Source organism: Haliotis rufescens, unplaced genomic scaffold (assembly GCF_023055435.1).
Source record: "Haliotis rufescens isolate VD_foot unplaced genomic scaffold, xgHalRufe1.0.p SCAF_44, whole genome shotgun sequence".
Taxonomy (NCBI): Eukaryota; Metazoa; Mollusca; class Gastropoda; order Lepetellida; family Haliotidae; genus Haliotis; species Haliotis rufescens.
Genome location: NW_025964157.1, coordinates 626,037 through 641,459, shown reverse-complemented (window position 1 = coordinate 641,459; position 15,423 = coordinate 626,037). Strand labels below are relative to the sequence as shown.

Genomic DNA, 15,423 nt, shown 5'->3' with positions numbered 1-15,423 from the left:
TACTTACCACATTCTTCACACGGAAAGTCCAGCATAACATGGCTTTCTCCGAAATGACCACGGGCAGTTGTAGTGTGTGACCCATGTCCAGGGATCATGGTCGTCTAGGTATAACCTACAGGGGTATAATCGAAGACATCGTGACTATCAAACATATGTCGAGTTAAGGTCGTGCAAATTTTGAACCACAGTGCCAAAAACATTCCAGTGGTGTATTGTGTTAAGTGGTATTACATCTGATTAATAAAGATCGAATTAGTAGAGGACTTGCTTACTATTTTCGCGAACACCTGGTGCCATCACTGATTTTCAGTGATCCATTCATATTATTTTCACCTCTATTTTACCTTTTACACCCAATAGAATGTTTCGGGGTATATCTGAGACTGGTTATTCTTTAGCATTGACGTTTTGTTTTCGCTTAATATTGTACACAACCCAATTAGCCGGGTGTTCCAGTGTGTGAGTTGTAAATTGCTTTTTCATGTTCATTACAACTTTCTGGTTGAGGGATGTTATCGATAGTGCTATTGAAAGGTTCGGCTCTGCGTTTCTCAACAGCTGTTTGGAAATGCCACACATATATCCGAAAAGCATTCATTGATTAGAACATATTTAATCATCAATAAACCAAAGGATTTTTCAATCGTGATAATTACCAGGTTAATGCTTTATCAGTGTATTTCTCACAAACACACGTGATAGTAGGCATGTACTGATTTCCTGACTTGGTTTTAGGCAATGGACCAACACAATCAATGTTGACTCTGCTGAAAGGTTTTTCAAAAGCTGGAATGGGTTTCAAATGCGCGGCAGGGATTAGGTTTGCCAACCATTTGACACACATGACAAAAAAGAAATAGGACAGAATTTTGGCACAAGTTTTGTTCACACCCCAATGACCAAACTCAAAACATCCTTTCGATATGAATTTGGAAGAACATTTTGATGGAAAACATTCCATTCTTTATCAGCAGGTACATCTGGCGCCCTCCATTTCCCCATCATCATCATCATTTATTGTATTCTGGCCATAGGCCCATATACATACAATAACATTACATATATACAATTTTGTACATGTACAAGTATAAACATGCAGACTTATATGCATGTGCACGTGTACAATTTTGTGAAAAATAAGTCGCATCACAACACAACAAGAAGAGATTAAAGCATTTGATTAATAAAGGCAAATAACCTCAAGAATAATCAAAATGTTATCCTTCAAATAATAGCAAACTGAAACCTTGTCAGCTTCTTCTTAAGATAGTGTATGTATACTGATTAATGGAGCCTGCTAATGTAGGCCGCGTTCTTGTAAGCTGATGTACAAGTATACAGAACAAATGACAAGTATCACAGAATGCAATAGGCAAGGACCACATTCAATAAGCCAACATCATCCACTGTCTGAAACTAAGGAATTCAGGTTTTCATCACAACGACACTAACAATGCAGATACAAGACATAGGAACATAAGGTGAGGTGAAATGGGGTTAAACGTCGTGTCCAAGATTATTGCACTTATATAGCGACGTGCATGTACGTGTGTGTGTGTGTGTGTGACTGCTTGTACTAGTCCAGACTGATGCCGATTTATAGTGCTAGCTCACTGAGATACCATGCCGCAGTTTAACATGAATACGCCAGTATACTGACTCCGAGCCGACCAGTCCTTGTTTTAGCCCCTTAATGCCGAGCGCCAGACAGGGTAACAACAAGTACCATCTTTTAACGTTTTTTGGTATGACGCGGCCGAGGATCGAACCCCGGACCTTCCGATCTCCGGGCGGACGCTCTACCACTAGACTACGGAGGCGTTGATAAGAACATAAGAAAACCTTCTTCTGTCACATTATCAGGAATCTATGTGGTGGATACATTTGGGAATTTGCATGCATACATTTCCATATGCCAAAATTGAGAGCTGCATCTTTCGTTGGCGCATAAGTACTAAATAAGTATATTGTTGATGTATATTTCAGTGTTGTATGACATTTTTAATGAGGATATTTGATGTAACGTCCAACTGGAAAATTGTGGGGGGAAATAGAATCACCGTAATTACCTCCTTTGTGTCAGTTCAATTATAAATAATTCACCGATACTTGATGTAAGGCCAAAATGAAACACAAATCGTAGGGAAAAGATGGCATCATACTTTAAGCTAGATAGTGTCAAAAGAATTCTAAATATTTGACTGGCTTATCATAAATAAATAAATATCAACGTCACAGAAAACAGAATAGAAACACCGTTGAGCGAAAAGGCAAAACAATGAAAAATATATGAATTGATCACTGAAAGTCAGTGATGACACCAGGTGTTCGCGAGAAGGGTAAGCACGTCCCTTCAATACCGGTAACACCCGCAACTCACACAATGAATATCTAAAAGTACATCCCACAGACGCACCCCCTCAACGCGAAGGCATCCAAACAAACCAGTCAACCAAGTGGAGGACCAGAAACCCAGTCACACGATAGCACGTTTCCTGATTTTGTTGAAACTCATAACGCCAGTTAACTTTGAACTACGTCCACTGTGCACAAGCGCTTAATCTGCTGCTTATAAACCAAAAAAACCAAAACGTTTAAAATTGTGTTCGTTACCCAATGCTGAAGTTTTAAGGCTAAATGTTAAATGTCCTATCACCAGGAAATCCACACTTTCACTGTTGCCAAGATCTGTGTTTCCACACCGTTACTGGGGCGGTCGGGTAGGCTAGTGGTTAAAGCGTTCGTCACGCCGAAGACCCGGGTTCGAATCCCGACATGGGTGCAATATGTGAAGCCCATTTCTGGTGTCCCCCGCCGTGATATTGCTGGAATATTGCTAAAAGCGGCGTAAAACCAAACTCACTCACTCACTCACACCGTTACTTCCCAGCATCTGTCACATGTACATGATCAAGTCAGTGTATCTATATACCCAAATGACCCGTGAAGATCCGGGGTAGCATCCCATGCTTGGCGTAAAAGGCAACTATGCTTGTCGTAAAAGGCGATTAACGGGATTGGGTGGTCAGGCTCGCTGACTTGGTTGATGCATGTCATCGATCCCAGTGGATCGATGCTCATAATGTCAATCACTAGATTGTCTGGTCCAGACTCGATTATTTACAGACCGCCGTCATCTAGCTGGAAGATTGCTGAGTGCGGCGTTAAAAAAACAACAAGAAAACAAATTCAACATTCCACAGCAGCTACTGAAGGTTATTTGAGACGTCTGTAAATAGTAGGCAGATATACCAGCAATACATTCTATGACTATGATTCGTATAATTTTTTTGTTTAATTCTTTTGGTGACAATAGGGTTTGTATCTCTCAGGGGCGATGGGGTGGCCTAGTGGTTAAAGCGTTCGCTCGTCACGCCAAAGACCCGGGTTCGGTTCCCCACATGGTTACAATGTTTGAAACCCATTTCTGGCGTCCTCCGCCGTGATATTGCTTGAATATTGATAAAAGCGGCGTAAAACCTTACTCATTTACTCTCACTTTCTGTATCTCAATCACTGGATTGTCTGGTCCAGACTCGATTATTTTCAGACCGCCGTCATATAGCTCGAATATTGCTGAGTGCGGCGTAAAACAACAGTTAAACCAACCAACCAACTCTATCTCAGAACATTGCTCTGTGTGATTGAAACGATCAGTTGTTTAGCCTCCTGAAATATTCCAATGACAATAATATTGTTTTATGACGCGTCAGCAAGACTAGGCTTAAAATATTGTACAAGATTACGCGACAACCCTTCAGTAACAATTTAGCATCGAGAGTTAACTCCCTTTGACCATAAACGTTCAAAGGCTCAACTAGCCATGACAATAGACAAAAGATACATTTCATATAGTGAGTGAGTGAGTTGGTTTTACCGCCGCTTAATCAGTTATATCCAGTTATATCACGGCGTGTCAGCTTAATGTGGGAGGAAAGCCCGAAGTGATGCCTCGAGCACGGGTATGGTGCTGACAAACCTAGAAACATAATCGAGGTGAACCGGGATTCGAACCCACAATCAAAGGTTTCCGGCATGCCGAAGGGACGCAACTCTGCACAGCGAATCGCGGCGCCTTAGACGACTAGGTCACCCGTGCCACCCTCCCCCCCCCCCCCCCCCCCCCCCCCATTACACACACACAAAACATCACAAATGTTGTGGTCCGGCAAAGGTTAAAAACATTTAAGTCGTTATCAAATAATTTTAAATAAGTTAAGATAAATTAGTTGATGTTAATTGTAATTTTAATTATGATTTTCAGTACTCAACAGTACGCCTAATTTGACATAAACTTTTCAATTGAACACATTCACTAAATCGTCACGGCGTTCGGGAGGGGACACCTGTGAAATTTCGGGGTAGAAAAGGTCTTCAGGCACACATGCTTGCCGTAAAAGGCGACTAACGGGATCGGGTGGTAAGGTTTGCTTACTTGGTTGATGCATGTCATCGTATGTCAGTTGCATAGATCGATCTTCGTGATATCAATCACTGGATTTTCTGGTTCATACTCGAATAATTACAGACCTCCGTCGTATAGCTGGAGTTAAACAACAAACAAACAAACAAACAAACAAAAGGTACACGGGTTTTTATATAATACAAACGTATCATTATCATCATCATCGTAGTCGTCGTCGTTGTTGTTCTTGTATATCATCATCATTATTATTATTATTATGAATGAATGAATGAATTAATTAATTAATACCATTTTGAAGGCCTTTATGGCGGTATTTATAAACAAATCGTCATTAATAGTAACAGAATAAACCTGGTATCCTATATTTGAAAAAAAAACGGCACACAGCATACCCTGCGTGAATTGACTGCGTCACACAATGACAGCGAGAAGCCGTAACCCTTGAACCCGTAACTATGTACACGTTGCTAAGCGCCGAGGTCAACTGCACGAGAATTAACACGAGCGCGGAGGTGTTTACGATACTATTTCTAACGAAAGAGCATTGTCCTTCAACCACACGGCACAATGGCAGAGGAAGGTGGGTTTTTAATCTAGAAATATGACATCGGACATCCAGACATAATATTCAAAGACCAGTCGATATAATTATGTAAGGTATTTTATGCAGATACCGGACACAAAAATCACCGTTGACAGGGTGGAAATCGCTACCGCTCGCTGGGGATATATGAGTGGAATACGTGTTGTTGACATCGAAGTATTGAAGATATGATTTGTCGAGTTGCCGGGCTGGGATATATTAGTCTACTCCACTGGGATCTCGCTGTCAATTAATTATTGGCAGCTCTTGGTGATAATCGATTGCACTCTCGTATTGATCCATGTTTCATTGATAACTGCGTGGATATCTGAAAGAGGGGTCAGCAGTGTGAATATGCTTGACTTTTTGCGTCATTTTTTGACGATTGTTTGCATACTTCGACTTCGTGTTGACCGGTGTAAATTGAAGTTTTCTCAAATATATGTAGGCCTACATACATATAGGCACCTTTTGAATAATGAATGCTTGGTGTTTATTTGGAGGATTGGGCTATGAATAGGCTATTCGTGACTTGAATTGAAATTGAATGGGCGTGAAAATAGTAAACTCCTATTTCTTTTTTATTCACTTCGCACTAAAGTAATCAATTGTTTCCTTTGTTAAAATTCTGTTTCTACACGGAGTAACCGTCCACGTTAAAGATATTCTGGCTGGAGTGGAATGATTGTTTCATTCTATTCTATCAGATTAAAAAACCTTTTCGTGGTGATTCCGGGAAAGAATATGGGTCCCCGGCAACCTACGTTTGTTGTAAGTGCCCGGATAGGGTCGGGTGGTCAGGCTCGATGACTTGGTTGATAGGCACGTCATCGTATCCCACATGCGTGGAACGAGGCTCATTATGTCAATCACTTTTACAGAGCGGCGTTACCCCCTGGATGCCACAGGGACATATATGTCCCTCCTCTACAACCCTCACTTTGAAGTCGAATAAAATTCAAAATACATCACCCAAACAACTACACTTTACAGTGGTGAATAAGGTGGGAAATTCCCTGTTCTGTGATATCATCCACTGGCATTTTAGGCCAAGCAAAAGTACTGAACATGACCTCTGAAAATTAGGTACATCGTAAATGTCGCCATGTTTTACACATTACTAAATCACCACTCACGGCGTTATTTACAGCATGTTTTGAAATCTAAATTTCGGATATTTACTCGGAGAAATGATTTTCAAAAATAGCATATTAGTGACGGGTATCTGTCTTTTATGAAATCACCAATGATCATTCCAAAACGTCTCCGATAACCCTAGAATCGGTTAGAATGTTTTGGAAAACACGAACGCCGAAGTGACCTTTCCGCCATATTGGATAGTGTTTACAAAATCACGTTTCAGGTACACCGGTTATGAGACGCCTGTAACATCACGTATATTTCAAACTTATCTGCGATTCCTACATCCTTGAATTCCTCATACATTTTAGAATCAAATGACCAGTGGTCTTTGTCACCAATACAAAGTGGCTAGATGAAATCAAGCAAAATAAGTTAGGTGTGATAACGAACGCTGTGCTCGAAAAACTGCACATGGTTGAAATGTAAACAAAGCAAAATTCAGATTTTACACAGTGTAGCATTTTCTCCTATTTTGAACTATCCATTCGTCTATTCGTTCAAGATATTGGCTCAACATTTTCAGAATATGCATGGGAAGAGAATCGTAGGAAGAATTAGGGAATTTCAAATAGATACGTTGCAATGATTTGAAATTTTCAAAAGAAGTTGTCAAAGTTACCGTTCTGGTTGACGCCATGACTGACGCAAAATCACGCACAACGACAACGGTATTTATCGGAATTTCTGACTATTTCCGTTTGTTTCAATGAAAATTATGACAACAAATAACAGTACATAGATTGTCAGATTACTTACATGTCACATTTATGTTTATACGATCCCTGAATCAACGAAATTCCCCCGTACAATCCCGCGTACAGTTGACAGTGTACACGCCATTTTGTAAAAGTGGGTCACAGGTAGTGATGTCATACGTCAACATTGTTGTACATATTTGGTAATTTCTTTGAGGTGAAGGTCCTTGAATGAGAGTGCACACGATCATGCTGTTTACAGTTTCAGTTATGGTGTATATTTTGCATGTCTTTTATACATTTCTTCACACAATTAATTTCACTTTGGATATTTGTCAATGTTCAAAATGAAATCATACGTACATATAGGCCAAAACATGTATGAACGAACCTTTGATAATCTGTTTGTTTGAACATTGTTTACATAACAATGTGATAGGTTTATAGTGTCGACTACGATATTTCTTTCCTTTGGACAAGTGTTACAAGATGAAGTGTAAATGTAACTGCAGCATGTACGTATTTCTTGAGTCAATATTATAAGTTCGTATAACCAATGTCAATGAATAGCCGTTTCATTTTATTTTATAACTAAAATTGAATATTACTTTAACAAAATGGATAATATTTTTCGGTAAAATATATGCACACATTTCTGAAATGTCTTGGTCTTGGAATTGTCTTTTATGTCGTTGGATACAGAGAACAGTGATATCTAACGATTCGCCAGGTGCGCGTTAGTCACAAACAATTTACGAATTATTCCTCTCGTTTTGCATTTATAATCAATGGTTTCATTCTTTTTTCAATATTGTGATCACAGGATAGTAAACAGTTTACTTTATTTCTCCAGGAATTGTATAATGTATAAAAATAAAACCCATGCCAGGTACCCCGTTGGTTCAAACGTATACGATTATCCTGATAATTCTATACCAATAGAGCTTTCTTTGCATCTTTTATTGTGTAAGAAAAAATAACATAATCATGAACAAATATATGTCCAATATTGAATATAATTTTGGTTGTTTTGAAATATTCTTTGGGGAAATTCATTACATAAATTGGTGCCAAACAGGTGCGTGTCTTGTCCAATTAAGATACACGATAAACTATCTAATTGTTTACATATTCAAGACATTATGTACTTGGCGAGAGCAGTCATTTTATGTTGTGTCGACAAAGCGTCAAATTCCGTTCCACACATCGAGATTTTCCATACCATGAACGAAAATTAGGGGAGATATATATTAATCAAAATACTAGTGTCGTCTTTTTCCGACGTTATCAACGACATAAAACCAGCCATGACGTCAAAAAGAATGGTGTTATTTTTAGGGTATTTCATTACATTTGATGATAAGGCTTGTGCTCCATTAATAATGATGCAACATTAGTCAATTACACTTACACAATCAGGAGAATGTTGGAATCTAAGGACTAAGTTATAGGTTAGATAAGGCCATCCATTTCTCTATTATAATACCTCCTTTTTATGAAGTACGATTTCATCATTTCTTATGGGTATATTTTATAACTAAAAGTGTACAGTTTCAATATCGATATTTGTGTTGGAATAGTTTGGTTCCTCCTGAACAAAATACCACGAAAATATATTGTCCTTACCCACAGCTAATTCTCACCAAGTGACCTGAGTTACAATAAACTAGAGCTAAGTATAGCGGAGTTATGCCCCCTTTTCTTTGTACTGTGTAACCTCTCTGTCACCTTTTGACGTCATAGAGAAAAATCAGTTTTCGTCATTTACGGCATGCTATTTTTTTAATTGAATGTGTGTCGTTATACATACGCATATAACTCCATTTGATATGTAGTTATGTCGTTCAGATATTAGGCAGCATTTTGTTCGCTCAGAGATTCCGTAAAGCTTCTTAATAAAAAAAATTGTCGCACAGTAATTTTATCGGTGGACGATAAAAAGCGGAGAAATTTACTGTTTTTCAACGCAGAATAAATTCTTGGACAGCACTTAGGAGTGTCTTTTTTTTTAAACCGGTTTGATATTTACAGTTAAATTTACACCACCAAATAGGAAATATAATATTCTCCACCTCTGCGTAATTTTTTGGCCAGAGGTAGATCCAGTGCCGCGTGAGCGCATTTCTCGTACAACCTTCACTTTTCCGATCTTAGGAAAATGTGCGTCAGAAAAAAAACTCGGCATCCAGAGGGTAAACAACAAACAAACAATGAGTTGGAATAACACTTGATCAGCAATCTCATTACAATCAGACCCTTTAGTCAAGTGAGATGTCGAGACTGAGTTAAAGATTTGAATTTAATGAGACTGTAGACGTTTCCTATTTTGATGAAACTCATTATCACCAGGGGGCAGAAATATTTTACCATTTTACAATTTATATAAGATATACTGTATACAAACAGGACTCATATTCATCAATGGCGTTAGGATAGCCAAGTAGTTAAAGCGTTCGCTGGTCACGCCGAACGCCCGGGTTCGATTCCCCACATGGGTTCAATGTGTGAAGCTCATATCTGGTGTCCCCCGCCGTGATATTGCTGGAATATTGCTAAAAGCGGCGTAAAAACATACTCAATCACAATCATTATCATCAGGGTACTGACAGGTCAATGAACAAAGAGTGAAAGTTGGATTCGAACCAACAACCCTCCAATCCCAGCACTAAATGTTAATCTGCACAGCATTGTGGCATGACTTCTAGGCAACCCATGCTCCGATGCGAGTGAGTGAGTGAGTATGGTTTTACGCAACTTTAATACATTCCACCAATAACCACGCCCGAAATTGGCTCAGCGCATTGTACCCATTTGAGGTATCGAACTCGGGTCTTCAGAAAAGGTCTTCAGCATCCCATGCTTGCCGTAAAAGGCGACTATGCTTGTCGTAAGAGGCGACTAACGGGATCGGGTGGTGAGGCTCGCTGACTGGGTTGATGCATGTCATCGTATCCCAATTGCGTGGATCGATGCTCCTGGTGTCAATCACTTGACTTTCTGGTCAAGACTCGATTATTTACAGACCGCCTTCATATAGCCGGAATATTGCTGAGTGCGGCGTAAAACAACAACAACAAAACAAAAAACGCCCCAAAGTGTTGCGAATGCTGCTAACTGCATGTCTTATGCCAGCTGATTAATCTTGTGTGTACTCGCACAGAATGTTCCAGCAATATCACTGCGGGGGACACCAGAAATTGGCTTCACACGTTGCACCCATGTGGGGAATCGAACCCGGGTCTTCGGAGTGCATGACGAGCGAACGCTTTCACCACTAGGCTACCCGACCGCCCCCTGAACAAGACCGAATGGGCCAGGGACCTCTCAGCCTCCATGGGAATTCCAAGGTTAAAATTGACCCCAGCAACCTATGCTTGGTGTGACAGAATCAGCATACCGGGTGGTCAGGCTCGGTGACTTAGTTGATTTATGTGTCATCGTACCAAGTGAGAACGGGTCGTTGCTCATAATATCAATCTCTGGATTGTCTGATTAAAATTGTCGATTATTTACAGACCGCCCCCCTGGCGTAATACTCTTCAAACACTCAGCCCCATGACGGGTGCATCATTGACCCATCGTTGACATGTGCTCGAAGAATATCGGAGGCTGTTTTGAAATCAAGTCAACACTCTTGATACTTACATTTCTTTCAATGACTTGCAGACCGCCTCCGTGGTCTAGTGGTAGAGCGTCCGCCCGGAGAGCGGAAGGTCCGGGGTTCGATCCCCGGCCGCGTCATACCAAAAGACGTTAAAAGATGGTACTTGTTGTTACCCTGTCTGGCGCTCGGCATTAAGGGGCTAAAACTGGTCTGGTCGGCTCGGAGTCAGTATACTGTGTCTGAGTGGGGTATTCATGTTAAACTGCGGCATGGTATCTCAGTGTGCTAGCACTATAAATCGGCATCAATCCGGACTAGTACAAGCAGCCACACACACACGTGCATGCACGTCGCTATATAAGTGCAATAATCTTGGACGCGACGTTAAACCCCATGACTTGCTCTGTTGTTGGAAGCATGACCACAGCATGTCCCCATTTCTCATTACTGCTATATGCGTTCCCTTTTATATCCTTTCAGCACACATTCCCAAACGTATCGGAATTTGGGTTTCACTGTATACTAAAGCAGCTACAACGTGATTAGATTCTTGTTTAGAAATAAGATACTGCGTTCAAAGGAAGCCATCGAGTGATGCCCAAAGACTGGAAGACCTTAGGTAACACGTGACCAAAATGCTTCACAATGGAATTCCGTTTCCACACAACCATGTTATAAATACCAATTAGGACTGATTCGTACGAGCAGGTTACGCAACAATAGCACGTTGTAGCCTGGTTTGCGATCTAGCAGCACTTAGAGTGAGCGCTCGATGGATACCGTTACAAAAGATGCTGTATTGTGTAAATTCAGAGCATCAATTGAAAAACTCAATCTCATTCAAATCAAAATTTTAGTTCTCGCTACCGCTAAACAAAGATCTGAGGACATCACATTAGGGGTCACGTCAGAACGACCTTTCATCCGACCAATCAGAGCGTCGCTTACCAGATCATGAAAGTGAAAGAATGTGATTTCTAATCATGCAGCATCGATAACTTTAAAACGGGGTATTCCGAACGATAGTTACGGGCTTAACGACTGTATCCATACAATCTAGACCATCTATTAGCCATTCAAGATTGTTCTTTAGTTCAGGTTTCAACTTTTTAAGCGAGAATTTGTCAAAATATGTTTCGAAGCGTAGTCGCCAATTTGAAATTAGTGCCATAAACCACGAGAAAGCTGCCTTCTGAATGGCTAATGTCGACTTCTTGTCAGTAATTCCATTGGTCGGTCAGAGTTCGCGAAAGGTCGGTCTGACCTGACCCGTAATGGGATGTCCTCAGATCTTTGCGGCAGCGAGAACTAATATCTGATTTTAATGAGATTGTTGAAAAACTGCATTTATAAATTAAAAATTCCGGGTACATTGTTTTTGTTTTAAAAAAAACTAAAAAAGACCCTCCCTGCGTCCTATTCCGGTTACTGGAGTGTCCTTGTAATTAAACTATCACTGTTACCTGACCCGACACACGACCCTCTCCACCTGACTGACGATGTCAAGAGATACCGAACCACTACAATAGATCTCTGTGTGTGTGTGTGTGTGTGTGTGTGTGTGTGTGTGTGTGTGTGTGTAACTATCCACATCGGTCATTTACTAACGCTTTATGTGTCGATGTCACCCTATCCGCGGATCAATGATTTATTTACCTTCCATTTTTACCTTCTAATAACCGATAACAAAAACGTCGATTATAGCCACTCAACCCTCAGAGCGCTCCTCACAAGTCAATAGAACTTGTGGCAATGCGGCCAATTAATCAACAACTGCCAGCAATAATGCTGATAATTGCACTGTTCTGCTTTTATGTGCGTGTTGAGATTATGGCAAAGGTAATAAAGTCTGGCGGAGTCTATTGTGACGGGTATGTTGTGTAGCAGCCAGGTCAACGGGTAATTATTGGTGATTCCGCGTTCGACTTTCAATAAGCTCTTAAACAAAACGTGTGAGCACTTGGGCTGAAGAAGGCGGGTGGGACTGTTTTGATATTGAGTGAGATTTACCAATAAGCTTGCCCACGGCATTGAAAGGACGAACGTGTTGAGGCTGTTCGATTTTAACAATCAAGTCTGTTTATAAGGCGACTCTATTGGATCTTGTGTGGTGTTGGGTGGACATACACAGTCTAGGATTTCATTTTTGTGTTTGGATCGGCGTATATTCGGATGCGATGGATGCGAGAACCAAACAAGGAAAGCGTTCCGTACGATGTAAGGTGTTTTCGAGTTTTCTTTTTAAAATATATTCCTGGTTATTGTAGGATTGTGGTGGCATGCAAATGAGAACACAACGTGCATGTTTTGTTGGTGTGTTTTTGCGATTTTTCCATCTTTTCACCTAATTTCTGCAGTACCTCATTGTTTCACACACTAGTCAATCCCAATCCATGCAGAAATGACGAATTAATTTTTGGTATTGTGTTTGTGTGGATATCCGCATTGAACTAAATAGGTGACATGAAACTAGAACTGTAGGTGACATGAAAGCAGGACTCCAAGACGATAGGTGATATGAAACTAGAACTGTATGTGACATGAAAGCAGGACTCCAAGACGATAGGTGATATGAAACTAGAACTGTATGTGACATGAAAGCAGGACTCCAAGACGAAAGGTGATATGAAACCAAAGACTTCATGTGGATTCCAAATGAACCAAAAACACGTTTCATGAAATTTGTCATGACACCCAATATTATAATTTACCTTAGTTACACATATGAAATCCTGCCATTATATGTTAACTTTTGTTTGGATTCTGTTAAACGCCACACCCACATGATGGCGGTTGTTGCTTCCCGTAAAGGGCGACTAGGCTTGTCGTAAGAGGCGACTAACGGGATCCGGTGGTCAGGCTCGCTGACTTGGTTGATGCATGTCATCGATTCCCAATTGCGTAGAACGATGCTCATGATGTCAATCACTGGATTGTTTGGTCCAGACTCGATTAGTCGGCGTGACGAACAAACGCTTTATCCACTTGGCCACCCCACCTCCCCCAGTCACTGCCTCAAGTCATACAAACGTAATTTTCTGAAAGGAGAAACATGGCAAATATATATTAATTTTTTACCCGTGAAGATCCAGGGTAGAATAGGTCTTCAGCAACCCATGCCGTAGAAGGCGACTATGCTTGTCGTAAGAGGCGACTAACGGGATCTGATGTCAGGCTCGCTGACTTGGTTGATGCATGTCATCGAATCCCAATTGCGTAGAATGATGCTCATGATGTCAATCACTGGATTGTCTGGTCCAGACGCGATTATTTACTGACCGCCGTCATAAAGTTGGAATATTGCTGAGTGCGGCGTTAAACAACAAACAAACAAACTCTTGCACGCTGACAAACTGTAAGGTATTAGTGAGTGAGTGAGTGATTGAGTATGGTTTTGCGCCGCTTTTAGCAATATTCCAGCAATATCACGGCGGGGGACACCAGAAATGGGATTCACACATTGTACCCATGTCGGGAATCGAACCCGGGTCTTCGGCGTGACGAGCTAACGCTTTAACCACTAGGCTACCCGACCGCCCCTGTAAGGTATTAACCCACACGTTGTTCTCCCTGTTACAGTCAATACAGTCCCGTCGAAGAAGGACGTGGAAGTTCTCACCGACTCCAGTCTCGTGATGCTGGCCCGCAATGTGGGACAGGAGAACCTTAACGGCGTCGTGCTGGCAATGATGCTCAACATCCCCACCACCACCATCGTCAACTGCATCTGCGACATCGGCGGCGACAGCAGATGCGAGGAGAACGAGAAGCTTCGTGTATCGGTTGCGGAGAAGTGTCTTCTGTTTTGGAAGAAGATGACGGCAGAAGTGAAGACAAGGGACAGAGTGAAGTACATGGAACGCGCACTCCGCGAGATGGGGAAGAACGAGATTGCCGATGTGTTTGTTGACAGACATTCCAACAACCAGGAGATCACACAAGACGCCTTCCTTTAGAGAGCAGAGACTGTTATAATGACTTTGGGGGTAGGGTGGGGTTGGAGAACATCCTCGATTACCCAGTGGGTTATTTCGCCGTATTCTCATAAGTCAATTGATTGGTCGTTAAGCTCATCAGCGAGAGAAATTCTGTGCTAGGTTGATGATTGGGCGGACATTGCAACCACACTTCCAAACGAAACTTTGGTAGCGAATGGCATTCGTCACCAATCGCTCCTTTCCGTAACCGGATTATCACGAGTGGTCAAGAATGGGTCGCTGGTAGTTAATATTATAAAATAATGAGGATATTTTACACTGGTATATTGGGGAAACTGAGGGGTGGGTGGGTGCATAGACCGTGGGCCGATCTTGGTTAACTCGACATGACAGTGTAATGTGATTACGTACGTGAAAAAACGACTGGATATCTATTACCTCCCTTTGTTGTTCCTGGATGTGCTTCTGTCTACCAACAATCAGTGTTCTGTATGTAATCCTCTTCAATCAAGTTTGCGGGCGTCAAAAAGACATGAACAGTTCGAAGTCAACTGTTGGCGACAATGAAATATGTAACTGTATATAACGCAAAGGTGTTCGGTTTCCTCACAGCCTGTTTTCAAAATAGTACCTGACAAAAATGATATGTTGAAAGAATGCGGTATAAATAAGAGATATATGATGGGCAATTCTCGCTTGGAAAAAAAGGACGTAAGAGATATACTTCCTGCCAAAGAAATTATTGTGATGGGATATGTCATTCACAGATGTTCATTATTTATAAAAGAACAAAACAGTTACGTTTGAATTAGTGTTTGTACATGTATGTGCCTTTGTATAAACGTAAAGTAATGATAGATGTACCATATATATTTTGTAAAAAAAATAAATTCTTCTTGGACGCTGTTTTGAGTGAGTGAGTTGTGTTTTACGCTGCCCCGGGAACAGAATTAAAGTTATATCATGTTCAGATTGGTGTGAGAGAAAGCCCCAATAGGTAGCTACCACTTTGGAGAAGCTCATGACGGTGT

General features: G+C 41.0%; 1 protein-coding gene across 2 annotated transcripts; it reads left to right on the top strand.

The window, feature by feature from the left end:
• The first annotated feature begins 4,888 nt into the window (after positions 1 to 4,888).
• Positions 4,889 to 15,298, top strand: LOC124136030. 2 transcript variants are annotated; one of them, XM_046501781.2, is made up of 2 exons: positions 4,889 to 5,009; positions 14,034 to 15,298. In XM_046501781.2, exons 1-2 carry the CDS (start codon positions 4,997 to 4,999, stop codon positions 14,408 to 14,410), a joined length of 390 nt encoding a protein of 129 aa, XP_046357737.1. In that variant the 5' UTR covers positions 4,889 to 4,996; the 3' UTR covers positions 14,411 to 15,298. The 2 variants fall into 2 exon arrangements, with proteins under 2 accessions (XP_046357737.1, XP_046357736.2); XM_046501780.2 differs by lacking the exon at positions 4,889 to 5,009 and adding an exon at positions 12,428 to 12,671.
• The last annotated feature ends 125 nt before the right edge of the window (positions 15,299 to 15,423 follow it).

Bases quoted from the DNA above. Each gene is read 5' to 3' on its own strand.
- LOC124136030 (XM_046501780.2), top strand. From the start codon at position 12,632: ATGGATGCGAGAACCAAACAAGGAAAGCGTTCCGTACGAT. The intron at 12,672-14,033 runs GTAAGGTGTTTT...TCCCTGTTACAG, and splicing joins AGGAAAGCGTTCCGTACGAT to TCAATACAGTCCCGTCGAAG.